General features: G+C 42.1%; 1 protein-coding gene across 1 annotated transcript in view; it reads right to left on the bottom strand.

Moving 5' to 3' along the window:
* Positions 1-25,955, bottom strand: part of PLCH1 (phospholipase C eta 1) — a 131,094-nt gene extending 105,139 nt beyond the window's left edge. Inside the window, exons 1-2 of the mRNA XM_087818366.1 lie at positions 25,881-25,955; positions 11,986-12,104 (exon numbers count right to left, since the gene is read on the bottom strand). Of these exons, the coding sequence (XP_087674492.1) occupies positions 11,986-12,064 (79 nt within the window). The 5' untranslated portion in view covers positions 12,065-12,104; positions 25,881-25,955. The remainder of the gene's footprint in view (positions 1-11,985; positions 12,105-25,880) is intronic.
* Between the last annotated feature and the right edge of the window lie 781 nt (positions 25,956-26,736).

The following is a 26,736-nucleotide window of genomic DNA, read 5'->3' as shown; positions in this document are numbered from 1 at the left end:
CGAGTCCTTTCTAGTTCTGATCTGACAAGTGTCATTTGCAGACTGGTGTTGCTTAGATCCTTAACTACATCTTCCTATGTTTTAGACATAGAAGGTTCAAACTTTTAAGCTGATTCTACAAAGAAAATTACGTAGGCATTTGTAGCCCTTGTGTCGCCTACTTGGGAATCTGAGCATTGGGATACCATTTGGTGTCTTTGTCATTAGCTATACACCTCACAAATGTTTCCACCCTCCAAATGCTTCAGTTGGTGGAAAACAGCTCTTCTCTTGCCCCTCACCCCATCCCTCTTCCACCTGCGAGTTCCCTGCAGAATAGAGACTAATCCCTCACTCAGAGGGCTCACACCCAAGCCCAGTGGGTCTCTCAGAGCAGCGCTGGGCACACTTTACAATGTATAGAGATCTCCTGAGGATCTTGTTAAAATGCAGATTCCAATTCAGTTGGTCTAGGGTGGGGCTATGAGTCTTCATTTCTAACTAGCTCCCAGGGACCACAGCAGTAGATAGCAGCTTTCAGTCCCCATGCCCAGTTCTATAAGCACCCCCTTCTCAACCTGAGGGCAATTCACCATAGTATCTCCATAGCATCCTCTAATGGCCTCTAAAGGGTCTTGAAGCTCTCTTAAAACCTTAAAACCCACTCCCTCAGTGGCTTTAAAAGATAAAAGTTTTTGTAACACATCATTGTTTCACAACAGTGAAAAACCCCCAGATTTTGAAGTATGACAAATTCCTTTGTGTCGTCCCTCCCCATATGGACCTATGTGCAAAGAAGGAGGTATCATGCAAAACAAGAGTGACTGAGAGGACAAGATTTCTCCTTCCCAACTCTGAAACTTCTAGGAATAGCACAGGGGCCCTGAGCATCACTTTTCTCACATGCAGAGTTGATGAAGGTAGAACAGATGTCTAGGGGGCTGACAAAGCTTTCCTTCCACAATAAAATGTATGTGCATCTCTAAGTCTCCAGGTACACCTTAATTTTCCAAGGTGCATAAACAATTTTAATGCTCAAGGTTACAGCTTATGTACTCCAAGTACTGTTTATCCCAATTCCTGTGTCTCATGTTTATTTCTGTATCAATTCTTTAAATTATCCTGCTCTGAAATGTCTTGTCCTCGGTATGGATCAATCAAAACAATGCACTATTAGTTAGGGTCAGGGTTAGGGTTCGGGCACATTTTTTTGTTGCCTGTTGTTAAGGACCTTCCCAAAGTACTTCTGTTTATCAGGAGGAGGCTATAGGCAACACTGTGAAATCAGTTAATGCTCAAAGATATACTATCTTTCTATCAGGTAACATATTGGCTGTAAAGTTAAGACAAATCACATTTTAAGAGCACTATGCAAGAATGATATTAAAAAGATATGAAATATATCTGTTAGAAAAGAAAAAATAACTACACGAAGGTGAACATGTTACCTTGCCTTGACACTCCTCTGCATAAAATCACAATTTTCATGTATCAGTTGTGCCCAAACTAGCAAACACATACTGTATTAAATCAGTAAAGTTAATAACCTGATTTAATTTACTGATCAGATCAGTATTTTAGTCAATCAACAACTTTAGTCCAGTGATTCTCACACTTCTCACTGTATCAAAATCACCTGAGATAAATATAGGTAAATATATAAAGATATAGAGATAAGGAATAATGAATGAATAAAGTCCACCCCCCTCTCCCCCCCGATGATTAACAACACAGGGAGCCTGTGTTGCTATGATCAGAAAAAAATAAAGTGGAAAATTTTTTTCAAAGAAAACCATCATCCACAAAATCCCAAGCATAAATAACCCTTTTACATTTCCTGTTTCTTCTATATTCTAACACAGTATTTATATACTTTTTCTTAGGTGCCCCCTCTTCCCATACATACAAGATTAGTATAAAATGGGCTATCATCACAGAAAATTACCAATATCAAATTCAGAAATTCTACAGTTCCACTGAGAAAATATGCATTCATCACCTTAAGTCTGGAGTTTTCAACCCAGAAGAATCATTAGGGCACTTCTAAAACCTCCCCCAGGCCCTGGATACACCTCAAACCAATGAAATCAGGGCTAACCCTCTGGACGACAACCCACACAACAGTAAGTACATATCCCCCCAAGGGATTCCAATGCGCAGCCAAGGTTGTCAACCACTGGCTCAAAGAGTTAATTAATTAGAAGTCTCCACATCTCGACATGATAAACTTCTGCCAGCTTAAAAGCACAATACCTTGAAAAATTCTGACACTGGTGTAATCTCAAAGAATGGTTGGTTGGTTGTGGATATGCATTGATGTTCAGTTTCAAATTGGCAAGGAATAAAAATAAAACACTAAATAATAAATGTGTTCACTGTTCTTCCTTCTAATTGGGCAAAGTCACCCATCTTCTACATTTAAATACAAGAAATTCTGAGAACACTGTTATGTGTCAGTCATATATTCTGAGTGAAAAGACAAATACAGGGAAAGAAAACTTCACAGAGTCTACATTTATCCTACCAGGTGGGTGTTATTTCTCAGAGTAACTTTGCTACCTGGAAGTCAGCACTGTACTCTCATCTTGCTTGAGATTCTTAGATGAAAGGCCTAGATGCTGACCATTTTCCTTCTTTGTAAATCTGAAATAAAAGTGCATGTTATTAACTTTTAAAGAAGCTGTGTGCTGTTTAATTATTTTCCTCATGTACCCCCAGGCCTCCCTTCCTCCTCTCTTGCAGAGAAAACCGGTGCTTTTGTTTTTGCAGGTCTATTTTATGCTCTCTCTCTAGGGTAAAAATTAACCCGTAGACAACACTTCCGTGATGAGACTTTCAGACACAAGCAGCAGAGAATTTTAATAGTATGCAAAATACTGCAATTGAACAGCTTTTAGTAATACTGTTATTTTAATGAGCAAAACCACTTTCAGAGTTGAAGAAAGTAAACACATAGATAACCAACATGGAAAGTATTAAACGAACTCAGAAAGTCTAAGAAATCCTTTTAAGGAAATGTGCTTGTTCTTTTCCATGCTGAGCCTTCGGAAGCACACTGGGGTTCCCAGCAGAAGCGGCCTTTCCTTCAGTGTCAGGAAGGAGTGGTTTATGGCTATTCTTTTGTTCAAGGCAAAAGCACGAGTGAAGGAAGAAAAGGTTTGTAGCCGTGGGAATGATGCATTCCACAGCACAAAGATGAAGCCAAACCTTACAGAGAGTGTGAAAATAATAAAGCAGGAAGCGGGTCTTCTCTCCCCTGTTAAGTAAGCAGAGTAAAGTCCGTTTATTTAATTCAGCAATATTTTATTGAGCACCTATTGTATGCAATGTACTCAACTATGTATTAGAGATAGAAATCAGACAGTCTTTGTCTCTTGGAACTTAGAAGGTAGGAGGTGGGGGGAGCAGAAAAACAAATCGTTATCATGAAATCCCCTGCGATAATGCAGTAAGGCAGCAATGCAGGGAGACAGGAGAGCGTAACACAGGGCGGGCCTGACGTAGTCTGGGAAGGGACCTTTACTCAGATCTGAAGAATGAACTAAAAGTGAGGAAGGGGTGTTTTGTGAGCAAGGAACATGGAGGTCGGTGTAGCTGGGGCGCAAAGAGGGAGGGAAAGGGTGAGACTGGGCTGGGGAGGCAGCCGGGTACCAGTGGGGAAGTGGGAGTCCTGATGCAGCATGTTGAGTCTGAAGAGCTGGAGGACATCAGTGGAGCCATCACGTAAGGGATGGATTTCTGAGTATGGAACACAGAGGGTGGGCTAAGCCAGGGACACACTGTTGAGAGTTATCAGCATATAGGTGGGAGCTGAAACTGTACATGTGGGTAAAATGCACACTAGGCTATGGGCTTTAAATTAAAAATCTAAATATCTCTTTGAAACCAACAGTTGGCACTTGTAATAACCCCAAACATACTTGCTGAAAGGAATGAGCCCTATGAAAATATAAACTATCACAGGTCTAGAGGGATGAATTTTCACTTACACAGCATGAAGGGACAAACTAGGATTTTCTATCTTAGTTTTGATAGATGGGAGAAAGGAGTTTATTATTATTATTATCATTACATTCCAATCACTAATAATTATTACTGTGGTCCAAGGAAGAAATATGGATCTTCTGCATAACTAAATTAAATAATTATGTTGTACTGGAAGAACCCTAAATCTACTTGTGGAAGGACATTTAATCTGCCCATCAATCTCTGTGCATAATTTAGGCAAGGAATAAGAAAAGACAATTGGGAAAATGAGAGAGCAGGGGAAAATTAATTATAATTATAGAAATGAAGCTTAAAGAACAATGGCCTAAATTTGTCTAAAGAGAAATAATTCTCATAAGTAACCACTTAAAACGTGAGAAGTCTGCAAATCTGAAGAGAAAAAAAACCTTGACTGTTAATTAGACATATTTCTTCTTTCTAATTTAGTAATTAGAAAACTGGTATTTTCAAGCCTAAAGGAATGAAATCATTAAGGACCCTTCTGCTTGGCCACACTCCCAATGGTCAGAGGTTTAAGAGAAAGACTGACAGTCAATGGCAAAGGCCGGTCAAGAATCTCCCTTAACGCAATAGGCTTGTTTCAGACAACGAAAGCTAAAGCTTCAAAGACTGAGCAGTTACTTCTCATACACCCGAGCGTCCCAGGTATGCAGATCTTCAACTTGCCACTTCCTAATGCAGCATTAGAGTCTGAATGAGCTCGACATAGAAAGCATGACACACCCCGCAAAACCTTCCCATCAAAGTAGATTCCCAATGGGGAAAGCGGCTGAGACACCTCAACCTGGGCTTTTATAAATCTAGCTTGTTGCTTGGTTCTGATCAATCCAGCTGCACAACCTTGCTAGAAGCAAGCACAACAAAGAACATCAACACCGGTATCTCTGGGAAAATGAAGTCACCGAAGCCAATGATCAGCCTGGAGCGGCTTTACAGGGGCCCAAGGAGAACTGTCAGGGTGACGGGGGTGGAATTCCATCCATTCACTATTCCATTTCCTGAGCCCCAAGCAAGTGCACAGCCTGGATCGTCAGAGATGGCCTCACTCCCGAACAAGCAAGGGTAAGAGCTACAAGAGAATGATTCAGAGATTTCTTACTGCAAATGTCTATGAGAGCAGCCCCCAGTAGCAGTGTGAGAAGAGACTGCAATGAAGAGATCTGGGACGGGAAAGGAGACGACGTCACACTCCATCCCATCCACAGCCCACAGCCGTCTGCACAACTCCATGGGAAGAAACATGGAGTAAGAGAAAGGGCAGGGGCCGGACAGTTGTGCAGTGTCCTCAGGGCAAGGGAAGCCACGCCTCCGCCACACGGAATTAGGAATGGACCGTGAGTGGGGCTGAAGAGAGCAGTGGGTCCTCCCTGAAGAGCCCTTGTGACCGAGGAGGCCAAGTGAAACTAAACATCTGCAGAAGATGGAACCGGAGGGAGCCTTGGTCACCTCACCACCACTGACATACAAACAGGTACCAGGACGTGGGTCAAAGACCTTTGCTTTCCCCCATCTCATCTCTCTCCCCTGTACCAGAATCTAAGGAGACAGAACCCAAATTTCTCTTCAAGGGGAAGAGGTATCGCAGAGACAGATGAACCCCCACCCTCAACCCACAACAGCCAGGTCAGGCCTGTGCTGGGGTAAGGGAGGAGATGGGATTTAAATGAGTCTGAGAGTAATGTTTTAAACTGGATTAGACCCTCAATAACCACAAGTAGCCAGAAAGTAATAGAATCTGCCCAAGATGTTACAAAGAGTACTTTCAAAAGAATTAATTGGAGAAAAATAAACAATTTCAGTTATATGCTACACTAAATTGAGAATGTTCAATAAACAGTTCCAAATGGAATGCCCATCATGGAGCAAGAGCAAAAAAAGAAATAAACTTTAAATTTTAAAATATAAATAAATAGCATTCCACTGAGGCTTTCATTGAGAATTTTCTGTATTTCCAAGAAATAAAGGAGGAACACATGCTCCCAAAATGTTATAGAATAAGTTTGTTGCATATAGTAAAGGTTATTTCCTTTGTGTTTTACCCAAACATAAGTATCGATTTTTTTTCTTTTTTACTGTATCTTTATTGATTTCAGAGAGAAAAAGGGAGAGGGAGAGAAAGAGATAGAAACATGATGAGAGTCATTATTGATCGGCTGCCTCCTGCACACCCGACCGGGGATCAAGCCCTCAACCCAGGCATGTGCCCTGACTGGGAACCAAACCGCGATCTCCTGGATCCGAGGTCGATTTCCTGGATCCTGGGCCTAGGTCGATGCTCAACCGCTGAGCCACGCCTGGCCAGGAATAGGTATCTACTTTTACGAGGCCTAAAGGGTTGACTCTGATTTATCTCAGCAAGAGGAGAGGAAAAGTGCACAGATCAAACAGGTCAGTTAATTCACAGCAGATTCTTCGATTAGTCTCTGTTTAACAGCGGGGTGAGGGGGAGAGGTAGAGAAACAAGCATTTCTTGAAATTTTGGCACTTAGGAGTTTAGAGGTCATTTGTCCTAAGTTGCAGCATTTTGCTGACATGGAAACTTAGTCCCAAAGGGAAAACTCACCCAAAACCACCCAGCTGGAGGGCAGGCCCTGCAAGGTGTCACTCCTGGGTCAGTCCTTGCTAAACTTTTACTGTCTCTGGCACATTTGCAAGATGTACCTGAACATCCCAGACCTGAAAGGATACCTGCCCTCAAAGCTTTCTGCCTGGTGGCCATCATTGGAGGGTGGGGCTAAGAAAAAATCTACTGGGCAAGGCTCTTTCTAGAATTAGTTCTATTATAACCCATCAAGTTTCAATGACTCAAGTCTATTTTTTTCCTTTAAAGCCTATCTTCTTTTTGAAAAAAATTCATTTTCTCAACTTGTCCTTGAAATTTTTTCTGTGCAATGTTCCTCTCCAAGAGATAATACTTCTGATCTTGATGCTCACAGATCTTGATTATCACTGCATTAACAGGAATTCTATGTGTGCTGATATTTTCTGGACCTAGAAGAGTGTGCTTATACAGTTACTGGCTGAAAAAGCTAGGCTTTAGCTCAGTGAAGAAGTGACACTCTAATAGCAAATTTAGGAGTACCTCAAGCCTCTAGAGCAGGCAGGCTGCAGAAGTCCTAACTTGTGAATAATGTGGCCCGAACTAATGAAAACCCTAATGCACTTCTGCATAATTCCACTCTCCTTCCTACTGACCAGGCAGGATCTGGCATTCTTCTTCGTCCAGTGAGGATGGAATTCCAGTGAAGGAACTTCTTGATTCCTTTTTTTTTTTTTTAATACAATGACGCTTGTCCAGAAAACTTGTCAGTCCTAGCTATCAGTCTCTCCACGGTCAAGAAGAACTCAGGAGCATCCTACACACACACACACACACACACACACACACCCCTTCCTAAAAAAAAAAAGAAATGCAGCTTTATGCAAGTGCAGAGCTAACTACAAAGTTTACAGTTAAAAGGGCATCTTACTTCATCACCGTTTTGCTGGCCTTTCCTTCCCACATCCTGGCCTGGAGGACACTCCCCTTCACCAAACCCCACCCATGTTGCTGCTAGAAGGGAACTTTGGAATCTGGCAAAACCCTCATTTTAGAAGAAGGGAAACTAAGGATCTCCTAGGTGACAAAGGCTACACAAGTTAATAGTAAAAGTGGAAACAACTAGTCTCCAGGATCCCATTCCTGCCCATTTCCTTTACAAAGTAGCAGTCTAGTTTCTGTCCTCACTTCACCGAGGAGGCCTCTGCCATGAAGGGGAGACTGGATGAAAAAGAAATGTGTTTAATTAAACTAAGTAATTAGGTCATTTGAAGGTTGTTGTGAGGCAAAGTAAAAATACCTATGAGGCACTTTTTGAAAAGGCATACTACATAAATATTTAATAAGAGAACTATCCTTATTTTATCCCTAGGTAGTAAGAGACACTCATAATGCAATTCAAAATATTTCTAGTCTAGATTTATGATGGTTATTCAAAAACATTCACATGTTAAGAAACAACGTGGAGTCATTTATAAATGGAGTCATTTATGCTAAGCCCCATGACTGTAGTTACAACGTCCCTCAGGAATGTAATCTTAACCAGCCAGCCTGGAATTTCCTGGTCAGCACCAATGAAGTAATCCTCCTTACAAACCTTCTTGTCCCCCAAAGATAGGTGACCTTCCCCAAAATAACCTTTTTTTCATTTATGAGTTCCTTGTCCCACCTCTTCTCTTCCTTTAAAAACCTTTCCCTCCCTAAAGCCCTCCAGAGCTCCTTTCTACTCACTAGATGGGGTGCTGCCCGATTCATTAATAGATCAATAAATCCGATTAGATCTTTGAAATTTCCTCGGTTGCATTTTTACTTAACACCTATAACAACATGATAGCAACAGAAATAAATTTTAATATAGTAAGCTGGGATGATACTACAATAACTTATAGGAAAGCAATTAATAATTTTTTTCCAACATCACAATTATAACTAGCAATGCATGAAAACAAAAATTAAGTCACCTCCAAGTATATTCTATTAAAGAACTCAAATGTTTGGAAAAACTTATGTGCATAAGAAATTGTATTATTAATTAAAAACACACTGATTATTGGTTAAAGAACATGTGTCCCAGGACAAAAAATGCTGCAACTCACTGCAACCAAGAGAAACAGCTGAGTATATAGGTAATTTTTAAATAAGAATACTTTGATGAATGTATAAGCCGTTAAAAGGTTCATACTATACAAATCATTCTTTGTTCAAGTTTTTTCTCTATTTCAAACATATCAGGAGATAAAAGCCAAGTAGAAAAAACACCAGCGATTGGCTTCTTCGACAGGTACGTAATTCCTGTGGATTCAATAGGTCCCCTAAAAATCTGGGCAGAGGACAAACTAGTGGAAAATACAAACACAACTTTCCATAACTCTTAACAGGATTCCTCTCATCACTGAACACAGAATTAAGTCAAGTCAACCAGCTCGTTTCTGTGGACTAGCATCCACCATTTCCTAACGTTTCCAGATATTCAAAGTCTACATCAGGATTGTTGTGAAGATAAAATAGACAAAAGACTGACAGAAACAGACTATTAACAGTGTTTCTCTTTGGGTTGTGGAACTGTAATTTTCTAAATTGTTTCCAATGAGAACCATAAAATAAGGCTATGAATATGCTTCATGACTGTGGAACAGAATACATATGTCACATTTTTATTGTTACTTTTATTGACCATTTTAGCCTACATAACCCTCATTTTAATGTAGTTCTTTCCTCCTGGGAATTCCACTTAAATCTGTGTGAAAAAAGTCTGGCTGGCACAATTTGCACATCCAAGTCTCTATATTCTACAAGTCAATAATCAGAGGAAATGGCTGTTTACTGTTTATAAACAGGCAATTTTCTTTTTGTTTTATTGATTTGGTAATGTAAGAACAATTATTGGGAGACAAGGAGAAGTCAAGCTAATCCGCAAAAAGCATCCAAGCGCCCGTCCTATGCTCCAGGAGCCCCTCTAAAAGAAATCTGACATTTCTGACTCAACATGTCCTGTTCCTTTCTCCTCTCAGACATGTTCTGAAATCCTCTACAAAGATATTATCATCAGAGCTCCCTTGGCTTAAAATATACCAAGAATCCTTATAACTCTCCATTAAGTTAAATAAGTTCCCATATTAACTACATTAATTTGCTGCAGAGGTAAAGAAGAGCAGATGATCATTCTTTCCTGAATTACATACCCTTAGGCATAAAGATCCAAAATGGTATTTTACGCTATCAGAAATACTTAAAGCTACTGCTTTACTGTAAATGAAGAGAATTATAATTCTAATTGGCTTTAATCATTTTAATCTTGGGCAGATGTAAAATCTCTACATCCTTTCAAAAAGAGTAATTCTTGGATGTAAGAAGTAATCTGTTCGTATTTTAAGCATTCTACTGCCCTCTTGTGTATCTCATGTTTAGTGAAATGGTTGCTCACAAAAAACAGTAATTCCAATTTTCAGAAATACTTCAACGGGATCTCAGAGGCTAGAACTCGAAAGAACCTCAAGAATAATCGAGACCAGCACATTCATTTCACAGAGGAGGGAAATGAGATCCTGAAGGATTATATAACCTGCTCAAGATTACACACTGCTAGTTAACAGCGGAGAAAATACAGTTGAATAGAACTTAAACCTCTCGGGTGCTAATTTATTTTCTCTATTGAAATTGATTGAGATAACAGCCTAGAAGACAATAGTGGGGTTTTGGAGTTAGGCAGAACACAGTTTGAACTTTAGAACAGCACTTCACAACCTCTCCCAAGCCTCCGGTTTCCCCATCCATAAAATGGGATGATTAATAACTATTACAAAGGTATTGAAAGGATTCAGTATGACAATGATCATCAAGCCCTCAGCATAAGTATCTGCAATATAGAAATACACTAAGTGGTGATACAACTATAAAAATACATAGGAAATGGTTTTTAAATCGTTATAAACTTGAGATCTCTGGACAAAGGCATTCTAAAATTATGTATGAAGGCATTTAAATTGGAACGTCTTCAAAACTGGCACAAAACAGAACTTGAAATAATAAAGCAAGTTTTTCTAACGCTTGTGTTTCTTTGACTACCATATTTATAATCTTTTTTATTTTTTTAAATGTTTTTTATTGATTTTAGAGAGAGAGGAAGGGAGAGAGAAACATCAATGAGAGAGAAACATCGACTGGCTGCCTCCTGCACACTGCTTACTGGGAATCAAGTCCAAAGCCCGGGCATGTGCCTTGACTGGGAATCGAACCTGTGACCTCTTGACGGGAGGACATTCAACCAATTGAGTCACACCAACCAGGGCTATAATCTTTTAAAGTACAAATAAAGTTCTAAGAGAAAATACCACACAGCAAACACTGTATGTGAGAGATGAAGCAATAAACAGGACCCTCAGATGAGGGTCACAGGAAAGCTCAGTAGAACTCAGTGCCCTCGTGTTAAGTCACAGTTCCCACGTCTCCTTTGCTCAGGGCCCTTCCTTCACCCCTGCAATGCCAACAGCCAGCCCGAAAAGGGGGAGGCAGCATTTTAGTTCTGACCTTGTTAATCATTAGCTCAACTTGGGCTGGTCATTTCATGTCTGCTTTCCTTTCTTGACCCATAAAATAAAATCATCCTCTACCTAGTCAAGCCCACAGTGACGTGGGAAAACACTGAAACTCCAAAGTGCTTTAATAAAGTAAGGTTAAGTTTGTTATCTTAAAGTAATGAAAACATTGTCCGTCACCAAGTTGGGGAAGAAAAACCAAACTTAGAAAGTTGAAGGCAGCTTTGATTGTAGGATTCTGTCAAACAGCACTCCACTCCCTGTGAAATCGCTCTTTTCCCGGCTACAACTCCACCAGCTTTTGATGGAGATTACTCCAAAAGTTCTGGCAACACATAAATCTTTGCCTCTTAAATAAATTTCACTCAAGGGTATCCTGATAGCAGGATTGACAGAGCTTATCCCTGACTGTATACCATGAAATAAACACACCAGCAGGGCAAAGGCAATCAGTCTTAGTGCGCCAAGCAAATGACTAATACCAGTTACTGTGTGATTTATGGCTGCGGTAATCCCCCCTGATAGCGATGGTTAAGTGCTGAGAACTGCTCTGTTCTGGTTTTACATGTGACCTGGTAGAAGGCACACACCGTACTGGTAATAAGCACTGATTGATGATCCCCAACTTTCAAACATCAGAAAGGGGTATCCCTGGAGTTGACCATATAGTAGAAAAGGCACTGAAATAAACTAAGTTGTACGGTAGAAAACGACGCGACCACTGTGGTTGTTGAGGTGGGCACTCTGCTAACAACTGCAGGGAACGAGTCCAATGGCCTTCTCGGTAATTATCCACAAACAAGTTCACTCACGCTCTCGGTTCAACCCAACAATTATACCAACCTTGCATCCAGAGCGCTGGAAGAAAAGTGCTGTCAGACCCAAAATAAAAATCCCACCACACAAACACAGACGCCGGCTCACCGTGAAACACGCTGTTGTCCACCAGAAAATGCCTGCGGTACTGCACACGGCTCCTTTTCTCCAGGTGCCAGTAACTCATTGTCAGAGGGGTCCTGGCACAGCATCAAAGCCAAATTGCCCTGTCAGGGGAAACAGAATGAGGCAGAAATGAAGAAAATGACAGCCATGCGCTCACACTGGTAACCCAGTGGCATTAGTTACCTGGCATCAAGGGGCAACCCATCTGGCACACAGCTCCTCACACGCACGGAGCTGGAGTCCCCCGGTCCCTACGAAATTTCCCCGTCCTCCCAGGGGGTAGAACGGGGTTTCGCATATAGCTGCTGTCTACCGGGAAAATTAATCAAACGGGAATGAGTTTCGGGCTGGTTTACGCGCTCCAGGCCTCGGCCGCATTCGTCCAGGACCCTAACCTGCCCATGCTGGTAACTTGTCAGGATGCTGCAGTAGCTGGAGGGGAGGTGACCAATGGAAGAGTGGCTGTCACTCCCCGTCGCTGAGTTTTGTGTCAGTACCTCTGGTGGACTACGTGACCCATGGAGATCTTAGAAATTATAACAGTGTCCACGTAGCCCCGGAGAAGCCAAACACAGTAGCAAAGCCTGCCTCCCTCTTTTGGATTCTTCACAGGTGTCCACTTAGGACCAGTAGGGTCTGGCTCTGCCCAGGCTGAATTTATTGGTGCAACTAGAACAGGGAACAGGCCTCAAGCAGAGTGACCGAGGAGTGCTGCCTGCTGCTCCACAGGGCTTGCCTCTCCACAGACAGAGAAACATAATGCTAACTAGAGCAAGGAGTTGAAAAGCAGAGATCCGAACTGATGGATTAAACTCCTCCAAATGCTGATGTGCATAACCCTGAACAAGGCCCCCTTTGTTCACAGGATTTGGCTAAAGCAACTTTTCAGAATTCCAACTCTTTTTCTAGTCACAGAATAAAGCCAGGCAGAACCAAGCGAGGCTGGCATGAAGGAAAGTCCACAGGTGGGAAACAATTTGTCATCTGTCCTATTAAAACAATCTAGAGTTTTGTAAAGGTGTCCCAGGACGAAGTCAGCCCCTTGGTGAAATAAATAAATAAATCATCAGAGCTTTGTCTATTTATTCATGGGACAATTGGTGAAAGTTCCTACAGCTTTTGCCAGAGCTTTCTCCCTGGCTCCCTAAGGCTCATTCTTAACCCTGCCCAACAATGATCTAATCTCACTAACTCCAACCTCTCTTACCTTTTCTCTGGCTCCAGGTTCTTTTAGTCCCATCCCCTCCGGGCTAAGTCTGGCTGCCTCCTACTCCCTCAGGCTGAAAGAGAGTCCCAGCACTTTAAGATAAAATCTCCTATGCACCCAATTGCAAAACGTGAAAGGAAACAGCAAATTATGAAGACAACTTGCTCCACCTGTCCTCTCCTCTCTCCACCCAAAACTGCACACTACAGAGATCTCTTTTTTAAGAAAGTATTTTAGGCATATAAATAATGCAGTTAATTTTTTTTTATTGAAAGTCCCCTCTTCCCTCATTTAATGTCTTACCCTGGAATGACCAATTTTGTTTAGTATATATCATTCCAAATTTTTTCTATGCATTTACATATTATGCATATACATATATGTATGTAACTTTGAAATATATATATATTTTTTTTAATCTTCACCCGAGAATGTGTCCATTGATGAGAGAGAGAAGAGAGAGAAACATCAATGTGCGAGAGAAAGATCAATCAGCCACTTCCCATTGTGCCCCGACTGGGGTTCAAACCCACAAATTAGGCATTTTCCCTGACGAGGAATGAAGCCTGCGACCTTTCAGTGTATGGGACGAAGCTCCAACCCACTGAGCCACACCAGCCAGGGCTATATTTTTAATAAGAACTTTTTTCAAGAATTGGAAATAATTTTCAGTAACATCAGTAGTAACTATTTCCTACAAAGAGTGCCTTTGTTATTTATATTAGAAATATTTTGTTACATAGAATTAAAGAGGACCTGTCTATACTCATGATCATTTTCCTTACTAACCTGATCTTATGATTTCACGTATCATTCTTTATTCTGCACTCTCTTTTCATTCTCAGTCCAAGGAAGGAGGTTATTGGAATCAGAAGATGGCAGGATACTGTGCATTGTATATCGTTAGCAAAACACATGCACATACCTGACTCTCATTAGGTTTCCTTTTAACAGGATGGAAGGAGGAGAGAAGAGGGTGTTAGGTCAGAGTAAGTGATTCACCTGTGCTGCTAAGAAAAGGTAGCAATGGGACTTGAAATCTTAGCTTCAGATTGGGCAAACCCAAGGTTCTAGCCATAGCAGGCTAGAAGGAACTAAAGAGTTATGTACTGTGGTGGCTTTTAAATATGTCCTATAAAGTCTTGTATATTCCTCCCCTTCAACTGTAGAATGCGCCTTCCTCTGACTATGGGCTGGACTCAGTGGTTCATTTCTAACAAAATCAGTTGGAATTGATGCTATGAGTCTTCCAAGACTAGGTCATAAAAAGGACACAGCTTCTGACTGGCTCCCTGTCTCTCCCAGGACACTTGTCCTGGGAACCTAGCCACCAAGTTGTAAGAAAGCCCAGGTACAAGTGTTCCAACTGAGAGCCCCAGCGAGGCCCTCAGCCAACAAGCAACGTAAAGCACAGGCGTGTGAGTGAATAAACCTGCGAAGGATTCTGAACCCAGCTTTCAGGGCTTCCAGACGAGGCCCAGACAGGGGAGCAGAGGCGAGCCACCTGTCTGCACCCCATCTGTATTTCTAACCCACAGAGACAGTGAAAGATAGTAAATAATTGCTACTCAGTAGGTTAGGTATATTAAATGCATTTTTGACTTAAGATATTTTCAGCTTACAATGGATATGCCTGGACATAGCCCCATGGTAAATCAAGGAGCATCTGTGAATCTAGTTAAAAGGTAAGATTTCAAAGAAAGCTGCTCCTTCTCTCATTTCTCCACTAATTTTAAGGCAAATTAAGACAATTACACAGTTCAGGAAAGAGGTGGGAGGGGCCGAGGCTCCTCCACCTCTGGCCCAAGCCCAGGCTGACAGCTTCCACAGCAGTTTAGAAGCCTGAGTTAGGCACAGAAGGCCCTGGTCAGAGGGGCCCCACTCTGCTCCCCAGCTGGCATGTCACCACCTCCTCTTCCCACCACCACAAGTCCCCTCCCCCACTTCCCGCAGGTTTCTAAGCATTGCCAAACTGGTTGTTAAAAGGCTCTGCAAACAGCCTAATTCCATAGCTAGCCCCCTCCCAGCTATGTACACAAAAGGAAAGAAATAAAAGGGTACTTTGTTCATTTTTTAAAGTTCACAAGAGACACCACTAAAGCCCAAGGTCCTAGTGTGTTTTCTTTTAGTTACTAGTTCCTAGCTGAATGCATTGTGGTCACATATCTAGTCTGTGTGATAATTGTTAAGACTTACTTGATGACATAATTTGAGGTCACGTTTTAAAAATTTTTATGTGTGTTTGAAAGTAATGAAAGGGAACATCTGTAATACTTTCAACAGCAAAGATAAATTTTTTTAAAAATGTGTCTCACAATTTTGAGATGTAGTGATCTTCACACGTCTGTCAGCTCAAACTTATTAATTGTACTGTTCAAATCTTGTATATGATAATTGATCTTTCCCCCCCACTTTATAAAGAACTTAGAAAGTGTATTGCAATCTTGCTGGGAATATATGTTCCTCATTGTAGTTCTGTCAGTTTTTGTTTACTATACACTGAGGTCATGTTATGAGATGCATACAAGTTTTTTTTATTTCTGAGTTGCAACTTTTTAACCAATATGACCCTCATTGTCTCTAAAAATATTTTTGGGGGCATTTAAAGTGTGTTTTGGCTAATGTCAATAATGCCAGCTTTCATTTGTTTTTTAATCACCTATTTATCCCTAGGTATTATTTTACTTTTAACCTTCCTGTATCCTTATATTTTAGACATATTTTTTTATAAATAGCATATATCTAAATTTTCATTGTTCATCCACTCTATCTTTCATTTTATTATAATTACTGATACATATGGGTTTGTTTCTACATATTATTTTATGCTTACTACTTGTCTTGCCTATTTTATACTTCTTTTCTCAGCTTCCTTGACTTCAAGATTTATTATTTTTCTCATTTCAATTTTTTCCCCATTAGCTAGAAAGGTATTAATTCTTTTAATAAACTTTAGTGACTGCTTAGAAATTTTAACATGCATGCTTCACTTATAAAAGTCTAAATTTAATCAATATCTTTAAGTTCCCCCTGAACCATGCAAGAACTTTAGAAGATATTAACTAACTCCTTTTGCTTCTCCAACTATATCACTTATTTTATCTAGTTCCCACTGAAAACATGGTTATTATTATTTTATACAGTCAATATGTGCTTTAACTTAGCAATCCTACGTCCAAAAATATATCCTTTATTGTACTTGAACATATGCAAAATGGTGTATTTATAGGGTTATTCACTATATCATTTTTTTCAAACAATTAATCTGGTAAATTTTAGTACATTTATAGAGTGGAAAATATGTAGCCATTGAAAACAATAAAAGAACCTAAAATAGGCAACACAATACTGAGAAAAAGAAGAAAGTTGGAAAACTGACACTATCCAACTTCATGGCTTACTCTAAAGCTACAGTAATCAAGAGAGTGTGATACTGGAGAAAGAATAGACAAATATATCAACGGAACAAAACAGAGAGCCCAAATTAGACCCACATAAATGGAATCAACTGACCTCTGACCAAGAAGCTAAGGCAATATCATGGAGCAAAAACAGTCTTTTCAACAAATGGTGCTGAACAACTGGACATCCACATGCAAAAAAGATGAATCTAGACACAGACCATATACCCTTTTCTTTCTTTTTTTTTCTTTTTTTTTTTTTTAATATGTCTTTATTGATTTCAGAGAGAGGAAAGGAGAGGGAGAGAGAGACAGAAACATCAATGATGAGAGAGTCATTGATCAGCTGCCTAGCCCACAACCCGGGCATGTGCCCTGACCGGGAATCGAACCCCGATCGCCTGGATCCTAGGTCGACGCTCAACTGCTGAGCCACACCGGGCCAGGCCATATGCCCTTTTCAAAAATTTGACTCAAAATGAATCACAATCTTAGTGTACAACACAAAACTATAAAACTCCTAGAAATTAACATAGGAGCAAACCTAGATGACCTTGAGGGTGGCGATGACTTTTCAGATACAACACGAAAGGCACTATCCATGGAAGAAAAAATTGATTAACTGGATTTCATTAAAATTTAACACCTGTCGTGAAAGAGCAGGTCTTGACCCTAGTCAACAAGAGAATAATAGGTCTCTACTGTCACTTTGACGAGACAGGGATGTGTTCCACACTCAACAGCAGCAAAAAGAGCCTGGAGATGCAACACAAGGCCTTGAACAGTGAGACTGCCCTGCTGCAATCCAGGCTGAAGACAGAGGGCTCTGACCTGTGCGACAAAGTGGGCAAAGAGAAGAAGCTGGGTGCACAGGTCAAGGAGCCGGTGCTGCAGTTGGCAGAGGAAGCTGAGCAGTTGGTGGTTAGCAAGCTCAAGAGAGACATCTACCTCAAGAACCAGGAGGTCATGTCAGGAAAGTGACAGGAGCTGGTCACCAAGATTGACTACATCCTAGATGCTCTGCCAGTTGTCCGAACAGTGGGCCCATGGTACTGTGCTTTCAGAAGGGGGGTGGGGGAGTGAACATCAGGGCCAGTGAATGCTGGCATCTCCATTTTGCAAAAGGCCTTCAAGGAACAGAAAACAGAAAACAGAAGCCAGGCACTCCTTCGGGCAATACAAGAAGCTTGTTTTTGTCCCTAAAGTGTTCATTTATTTAAAAACTTTAAATTCCATTAAAATAAAAATATCTTTGTGTTTTGAACACAGAAGTCCTCAATATTTTATTGTTTCTACTTTGTTCTGAAGCCCAGGACATTCTTTCAAGGCTGTAAGTCCCTTGTTTTAGTCCCTCTAATTCCTGAAGTTTGGGCATTTTGCAAGTGTGTGTGAGTGAGTGAGTGAGTGTGTGTTTTAAAGCATGTGTAACCAAATGAAAATAAAGCAGAGATTGTGAACATTTGTTTTGTTTTGAAGGGAAAAAAAAGATGTTTTTTAACTTTTGCTCTGAGAACTACAATGTCAAGAGAATGAGAGAACAAACTACAGACTGGGAGAAAATATTTGCAAAAAACATATGATAAAGGACTGTTATTCAAAATATACACATAACAGCTAAGATGGCCCTGGCTGGGTAGCTCAGTTGCTTAGAGCATCTTCCCAATATACCAAGGTTTCCGGTTCAGTGCCCGGTCATGGCACATGCAAGCAGCAGCCAATGAGTGCATAAATAAGTGGAGAGGCAGGTCGCTCTCTCTCTCGCTCTCTCCCTTCCTCTCTCTCTAAAATATCTATAAGGTTGTTTTTTTAAATGAATTAGGAAAAGAGAATATTAAAAAACAAAACAAAAAACAACTAAGATGTTCCACATCATATGTCATCAGGAAATGCAAATTAAAGAGTGATACCATGCCCAGCCGGGTGTGGCTCAGCGGTTGAGCATCGACCTAGGATCCAGGTGATCAGGGTTCGATTCCTGGTCAGGGCACATGCCCAGGTTGCCGGCTTCATCCGCAGTTGGGGGTGTGCGGGAGGCAGCCAATCAATGACTCTCTCATCACTGATGTTTCTATCTCTCTCTCTCCCTCTCCTTTTTTCTCTCTGAAATCAATAAAGATATATTTTTAAAAAAAAAGAGAGAGAGAGATACCACTACACACCTATTAGAATGGCCAAAATCCAGAACACTGACAATGGTAGTGCACCATCCATTAAGAAGCTCTATGCTGATATGAAATCATATACAAGATACATTATTACAAGAAAAATTACAGAATCATGTGGATGATGCATTACCATTTGAGTTTTAAAAGGAGGAAAAAAGCATCCATAGACTGTTGGTCTATTAGAGGAAGAACTGGATGGCTGAGAGACAGAGATGTAAGAGAGAATGTTCACTAAATGTCCTTTTAAGCACAAGAATGTATGACCTATTCAGTTATTCTTTTCTAACAAATAAAATGTAACAGCAGTAAGAACAATTCTGGGAGGAAAATAGATGCTTTTTTATTTATTTCACCACATTTGAGATGAGAGATTTTCACGAATGTACTGAGAACTGGGCCTGACTTGAGTTTTTGCTTTTGACTGAAACTTGGACGTTAAATAACAGGCTTCACTTTTCTCTCTTTTGACAAGTGAAAAAGAAGTTGCTACACAGTTTGTGTTTACTCTTTTCTAAGACTGTATTTTAATGATTTACCCAGTAAACAGAAAAACACTTTCAATTCACAACCTATTTAAAAGAAGAAAAGCTGTTGTTCAGAATAAAATATTTGTATACAAGATTTTTTGGTTTTGTTCTCATTTTGAGAAGAAGGGAGTCCTCTGACATTCACATTCAGAACACCGCTCAGGAAAATAGAAGAATAATCACCTTACAGGGATTTCTCGGGGCGGGGAGGAGATTTCTGGCCTGCAGGAGAGGTGCCGCAGCTCGGAGCCAACGAGTCCGATGCCCATTGGCCCTCGGAGTCCGGCTGCAGCCAATAACTGACGCTCTATAGGAGCGGAAAAACTATGAAAAATCAAAAAAAGCCCTCCACAGCCCGAGATCAAAACCAGAAAGCTTAAAGAACACTGCTTTTAAAAGTTGCTAAATGTGAAGAAAAAATTACTAAATGTGAACTTTGATGAGACTTAAAAAAAACAAAGAGAATTGCTTTTCTTTTCTTTAAAATTGCTTCCCAGTCTCCTATTTCTACCACTTAGGAGCCAGGAGGTGGTTACTTATTTATTATTGAAACCCAAGTAGACTTTTTTTATTTTAATTTTACTTATTAAGTCGAAGTTTCAAAATTCAAAAGAAACAAACCATATATAATGAATAGCATAGACGATGAATAGGTATCTGTCTCCCAGCAACCAACATTATTAGTTCCTTGTGTATCCCTCCAGAGATATCCTATGTGCATAAAGAAACTCTCCTTTTTTTCCCTCAATCTTCCCTTTCTCTTTTACACAAACGGTTGTATGGAATCAATAGCCTTTAAATTAAATGAAAATCAAAGGGCTTTGCATGACCCTGACTTCTTATATGAACAGCTTATTCTCTTCTATAAAGAAATCTTTTTAAGAATTAAATTTATTTTCAACAGCTCCCATATCACTCCAAGTTAAGAAAGGATTGTTTGTCAGAAAGAAATAGGAGGTCTAGAGAACTAAATTCCATACAATTATATAGTCAACTCACTTCATTTCTGGTCCAGAATTCTGAGCCCTGACAAAAAACCGCCTAGGTCTTCAAAGTTCCCACCAGGGGCAGTTTTGCAGCAGTCCCATTAGGACTCCACCGAGGCCGATTCTGAAGTCCAGGGGCCCCTTCAATTAAATTGAAGAGGGAAAGAAGAGGGAAGTAGGAAGCTGAATTCAAATGTTTGGCTCTTGTGATTAGCAACAAGGAAGCAGAGGTAGATGAAAGAGAAACCATGGCTGCCTTAGATCAGTTAATCAGTAACTCACACATGCTAGCATTAAACTAGATCCTTCTGCCTTCCAGTGGCAATTTAACAGGTAATGAATGGGCACCTGAATGGCTGGACAGCTTCATAAGAGCCAGCCACAGAGAAAAGAGGCTGCTGGTAGGATAAGCCACAGAAAACAAACTCATGAAGAGGGAAATCCAGAGCGCCTTCAGGGATTCTGTGCAGTATCTGAATCCCGGGCTGAACACCGAAGTGGGTAGGGTTCAGCGTGCTTTGAAGTTGTGGTGTGCCACCTAGAACAATACTAGGCCAGGCGACTACAGGCAATGCCAAGACTCAAGTCCCAACTCGGCAGTGTGAGTGTGGACATTCCTGGGCCTCAGTTTCCTCCTGGGGAAATCAGTTCAAAAATACTGCAAATCTGAAACTAGCTCAGTACAGTTCAATATCAATTTCCCAACACCACAGCAGAGTAGTGTTAAGAGCTGCAAAACTCCAGCTTCTGGCTATAAGTTTAGAAATTTTCAGCAACTGTCCAAGGTGATCCTGGTCTCCAATTTGAAAAACATTACAGGAAGACACCATCTGGTTCTATCCGGCACCAAGTCTCTCAATACTATTCCAAGAAAAATAAGTGAGTAAAATTTATATAAGAGAAAACCAATATTTAAGTCTTGGGATGCCAGGAAACACATTAAAATCATGAGGGGTTCTCTCAGACCCACAGCAAGTTGACAATTTAGAAGTGAAAAGTGGGCTACTTTGATGTGGAGAAGCATTTGCAGAGGAGAACCTAAACACCACTCACTTCTAAACAAATAGCCAGCATAGTTTATAAACAAAGTCTTGAATGTTTTTTTGGAACCAGGCCTGAATTTATAACCTCCTAACCTCCAAATAGGAAATGCAGCTTCTCTACTCACCAAAAAGCTGGTCAGAAACAGTGCTACCTGTCTGTACTTTGCATGGAATAGTGAATTTGAAAAGAAAATCACTCAATATTTTTCATAAACATAGTCTTGCTTTTCTGAGCAGCAACATGATGTGATAGAGCATAGAGGCAGCCAGACCTGGGTTCAAATTGCAAGTCTGTTTCATACTCACCTCTCTGAGTCTCATCAGTAACATGGGATAATAATTTCTGCATCTTTTGATTGTTATGAGTTTTAAAGTGATATAAAGTAGATGCCCAGACACATGGTTGGAATACATTAATGTTCATTTCCTCCTTTTCTTCCAGAACCCCTTGCATAAATATTTGCTGAACAATAAATAACCAGAAAAACTGTTTCCCCTTGTATTAGACCCTAGCAATGCCAGAATTCCTCAGACCAAAATAGATACTGAAAAAGACTTTTTACATTTATGCATGTGCAACATATACATTCTCATGATATATACACGCTCACAACAAAATATATAATCAAAAGGGGTCCACTGCCAATTCCACTCAATGAAACTAGATTAAATCATATAACATTGCTGATGTTGGACCATTTTATATCTACAACTACATCAATTTTATATGGTTGCAAATACCAAATCTAGAGCAAGGATTTCATTTCTGCCCACCCCAGACTTCCTGGGATCATCAGAAATCAAAACCTCTGCATTTTCATCCCAGTTCTGCCATTTATTAGCTCTGTGACTTTGAGAAAATCATTTAGCAACCTTGGATCCCGGTTTCCTGATTTATATAACAAGCATGGTATCTACTTTGTATCTTTTTTCTGTTCTGTAATTTTATGACAATGAAGAGGTTTAAGGCATCTAAAATGCAGAATTGGTGAGGATGTTTTTAACTTTGCTATAAAAGTTTTCTCAGTTGTCCCTTCTGCATCCATCCTGCCCTCTTACTTTGAAGCACAGAAGACAGAGACCTTGATGATAACAACATAAAGCTGTGTAAACTTCTTCACAGGGTTCTTAAAATGCACTTCTAATTTGGCACACCCTACCACAGCAGTACTGGATTTCTCCTTAAACAAAAATGGTCACGGGTGTCAAAGAGATGTGAGTGAGTGTCCACTCAACTGTGTCTAAATGATTTTCCTTGTGAGCAAAGCCAGCCTGGAATGAGCCCCTGCGAGTGAGAAGAGAGAACATGCTTCCCAGGCAGATGAGGCATTGTTCAAACTAATGAGTTCTGCACCACTTGGTCCACAATTCACAGCTGAGGCTGATTTTCCTAGACAAAGAGCAATAACCAAATGGGGATGCTCTTCAGCAAGCTTCTCTGAGCTGATCACTGTTGACTCATGAGGAGGTGAAGGAAGGGAGACTACAGTCTCCCTGTCTATGTCCTATGAATGACAAGAGGAAACATTTATCAACTTTGGTCAACATTAGGCCAGATTTGTCATGGCTATAATGGATTTCTATAGTCTAAACTCACTGAAAATGCCTAGAAATTATTCCAGCTCAACAATTAAAATGTTTAAGTACCCTATTCCTTTTATCCATCTATAATTTTATATCCCCCCATTTTTGTGGGGGGTTTTGTTGTTTTAATTTTTTTTGCTTAGAGAAATAATAGGCATGATCCTTCAAGCATGCAGGCCAACACTATTCTTAGAAGGGAGCTGCAGGAGGTTTATTATGTCATGAAACAGGGAGCCAGAACAAAGGACCACTGAATCACTCACCTTATCTTCATCTAAGAAACCCGAGAATTACAGGGTTTCTCTGTTTCTCTCAAACTCAAGAGCTAGGTTTTAGGGCCAAGTCTATACTACAGAAATGTAAGAAGATAGGTGCACACAATGCTTTCACCACGTATATAGACTCTAATCTAAAATCCCCAAAAACAATGTTCAGGATTTTTTTCTAACTAAAGTTTCAGCATTTGTTTCTGAATCTAGAAGTCTGATTGCTCAGCACTAAGTAAACTGTTCTTCTTAAGATGACCATAGGTAGTGTCTTTACCCTGAAAACCTAAAAAGCATTTGAATTATTTCAGAACTCACAGCTCTTAGTTCACTGAGGACAGGAACCAAGATTTATTTATCTTGCCTTATATATAATTAGTTGTCAATAAATAAATTGTTGGCTAAATTAATAAATTAAATAGAAAACATTTAATTGAGAGTTTTCACAGTATATTATGTATGGCACCTTAACATGAAGCACCTTTATCATATTCTATTTTTAAAATTCTATCCTTATACTTATTTAGAAGACTGATTCTAAAAATAAATGTAACTGCTGTTGATGATGTGGGAAAATGTAGCAAACAGAAGCACTGACTTCAATAGCTTTTATGAAGAATCTGGTGCGGCTATAAATCCTGGCTCTACCCATCAACCTTCACTCCCTTTGTCTCATTCCCACTGACTCTCAGCAGCCTCCCCCAGCACTCCCAATCTCATTACCCCATGATCTGCTAAACTACAGCTTACCTCCTGGGACCAGCAGAAACACATGTCACTGAGAATTAGGGAATTGGAGCCAGTTACGAGCCACCAAATAGGGTCACAAAGTATCTGAACCTGAAAATGAGTTTTTCTATTTTTTTAATTGTGAGAACGGGGAAAATACTTAATGACACATCTTTAAGCATTTGATCTAGATAGACTGCATAATGTATGGGCATTTATAATGAATGGGATGGGAGAGATAACTAACATGTTATTTACTAATCATCTCAAAAGTAATATTATGTTTACTTCATTTGCTGATGGTGGAAGGATAGTGTCTGAAAGCTTCTACCACGAATAAACTTGAAGGCAAATTACTTACAAGTAGAATACAGCAATATTACTTCATCTAAGGTATTTTTATGCCACACTTTATCCTAGGAAGGGTAACTCCATCTTACATTCATTCTAACCAATGTTTATTTACTACAAGCAACCAGGTATATCAATCATGCTGCCAAATATCGATGCAACCTAAGAAAAATGAGCAATGAGAAGCTACAGCTCCTTCTACACATCCCTTAAGACGTGTGCCCCTGCCAAATGCTAACCTGTGTGTAAACAAATGGGAGTTTTAAAAGGGGATGGAACTGTCAAGACTCACAGTTTTCAGAAAAGAAAAATGACTCTCTTAAACAGAAGTCTTGAGGAATCTGGGTGGCTTGCTCAAGGCTTTTTAAACATTCCCCGCGGAAAATTTATAAGATTAACCCCAGAAGTGATCCAAACGCCAGAGCAACTGGAGAAACAATCACCTCTCCTGAGACAGCCTTTGTTCCTCTGGCTGGCAGTCGCTCCGGTGGGTTTTGGAGCGCATCTCGCTCTCACACGCCCGCCCCGAGAAGCAGGTGCCGCGCCCTGCCCGCGCCCTGCCCGCGCCCTGCCCGCGCCCTGCCCGCGCCCTGCCCGCGCCCTGCCCGCCGCCGGGCGGGAGGGGCACGGGTCTGTCCCCTTCAGGCTCAAGATCAAGCGCCGGCTGATTTTTTTTTTAATGCCTGACCAGGAAGTAAATACATTTTATTCGTCTCCACTTTCACGGGCTAGAAGAGGGAGGGGGCCGTCTCAGTCACCGCCCCAATCGGCGTTTGCCTCCGTCTGTGATCAGTATGGTCCTGCGGGCACCGGGAGGACGTGGGGGTGTCTTACTGTTCAACTTCGTCATTGTTTTAATGCTCAACTCTTAAGATCAAAATGAGCTCAATAACTGACTCCACGCTACAAACAACAAAGAAAAAGTCCCGGGAAGCAGGAGAGGGGGCGGCTCAGACAATCAACAGGGAACGGGACTTCGGGGCGCGCGGGTGGCGTCTCCGTCTCGCTGCCCGGTCGCCATGGGAACCCCGCGCAGGCGCAGAGCGCGGGCAGACCTTCCTGCGCCGTCCCGCGCCGCTCGGGTGCCCCCGGTTTATTCCAGGAAAGGGCAACGGAGCAAATCCTCCTCGCCCTGGGCGCGCCCCGTCTTCTCCGACGGGGTCCTGAGCGAGGTCACCGAGCGCAGGAAGAACCGTGAGACTCCGCGAGCCAAATGGAACCGCGCTCCGCGCGCGGGGAGACGCGAGCCCGCTCTCCCCGCGGCGTCCGGCGGTCGGAAAGGGGTCCCCGGGATCCCGCACGGGGCCGGGGGGGGTGCGTGAAGCACCCAGCAAGTACGCTTTACCTTCCACACCGCGAAGCCCCCACCCTCCGCCAGAGACGCGAGAATTAAGTTCTTGCGCGGCCCCCCCCCCATCCTCTGAATGACGGGGCCCCGAGCCCCGCCGTGGGCCCGCCGTCCACAGGCTTGCGGGGTCCGCACGCACAACATCAGACTCCTAGAGAGCGCGTCCCGGCCTGGACGGCAGGGACAGGGGCTCGGGCCACCTGCTCACTTGCACACCTGGGCTGGCGGACCAGGACCCTTCATCTTTCTCGTCCCCCCGAAAGCACTGACCTGCTCAACTTGGAGTGCTCGGCGGACGAAGGATTCTTCCGAGCGCTCGGCACGGGAGCGACCTCCAGAGCGCCGGGGAGCTGAGTTACGGCTCCCGGGCCTCCGGCTCCAAACCCCTGCCCGGAGGGCCCTTCTCCCCGCCAGCGGCAGAACCCCCGTCCCCTCCGAGCGGGCCCCGGGGCCACACAACCTGCTTTCTCATTCAAATCCTCACGCGCCCGCCGCAGCCCCCTCCCCGCCGGCCCCAGCTCCCGCGGAAATCAGGAACTGGAGCTCGGCGGCGCGGACGGGAGCCGCCGCCGGGGCTCGGCCGTGCGGCGCGTCGGCCGGCGCAGGACCTTGACCCGCGCCTGCGCCCCCCTTGCCAGGAGCCCTGGGCATTAAGTCTTCCCCCCGGAAGTTTCAAAGGTGCCCGGGTCCAGGGACACCCCCTTGGTACTCAGCCTAGGGGTGTGTCCCGGAGAGCCTCGGGGGTGGGAGGGAAAGGAGTTTGGCGAGACGAAGTTGGAGGCGAGGGTTCAAGGCCTGGGAACCGTGCAATTCGCACCGAAGTAAAAAACGTCAGGACCACACCTGAAAGAAATTTCCGAACCGCCCATCTTTTTTCTTTTTTCTTTTTTTACCATTCTAAGAAAACAGCATCTTTTATGCCGTTACAACCAAGGAGACCTGCTTTGAGTAAAGCGCAGCTAGTGTAGGTGACACTTGCTATTTGCCCCGCCGTCTCTTCGGCCGATGCTTCTCTTAAGCATCCACAGGCCAGTTACTCCATCGGATCAGGCAGGGGCTGGCGGACCCCAGCGGGCGCCCCGCGGGGATTGAGAGCAGGACCCCGCAGGAGGGGAGGGTGCACACA

The sequence above is a fragment of the Miniopterus natalensis genome, chromosome 6 (assembly GCF_054644295.1).
Source record: "Miniopterus natalensis isolate mMinNat1 chromosome 6, mMinNat1.hap1, whole genome shotgun sequence".
Lineage (NCBI taxonomy): Eukaryota > Metazoa > Chordata > Mammalia > Chiroptera > Miniopteridae > Miniopterus > Miniopterus natalensis.
This window is presented reverse-complemented; position numbering and strand designations above follow the sequence as displayed.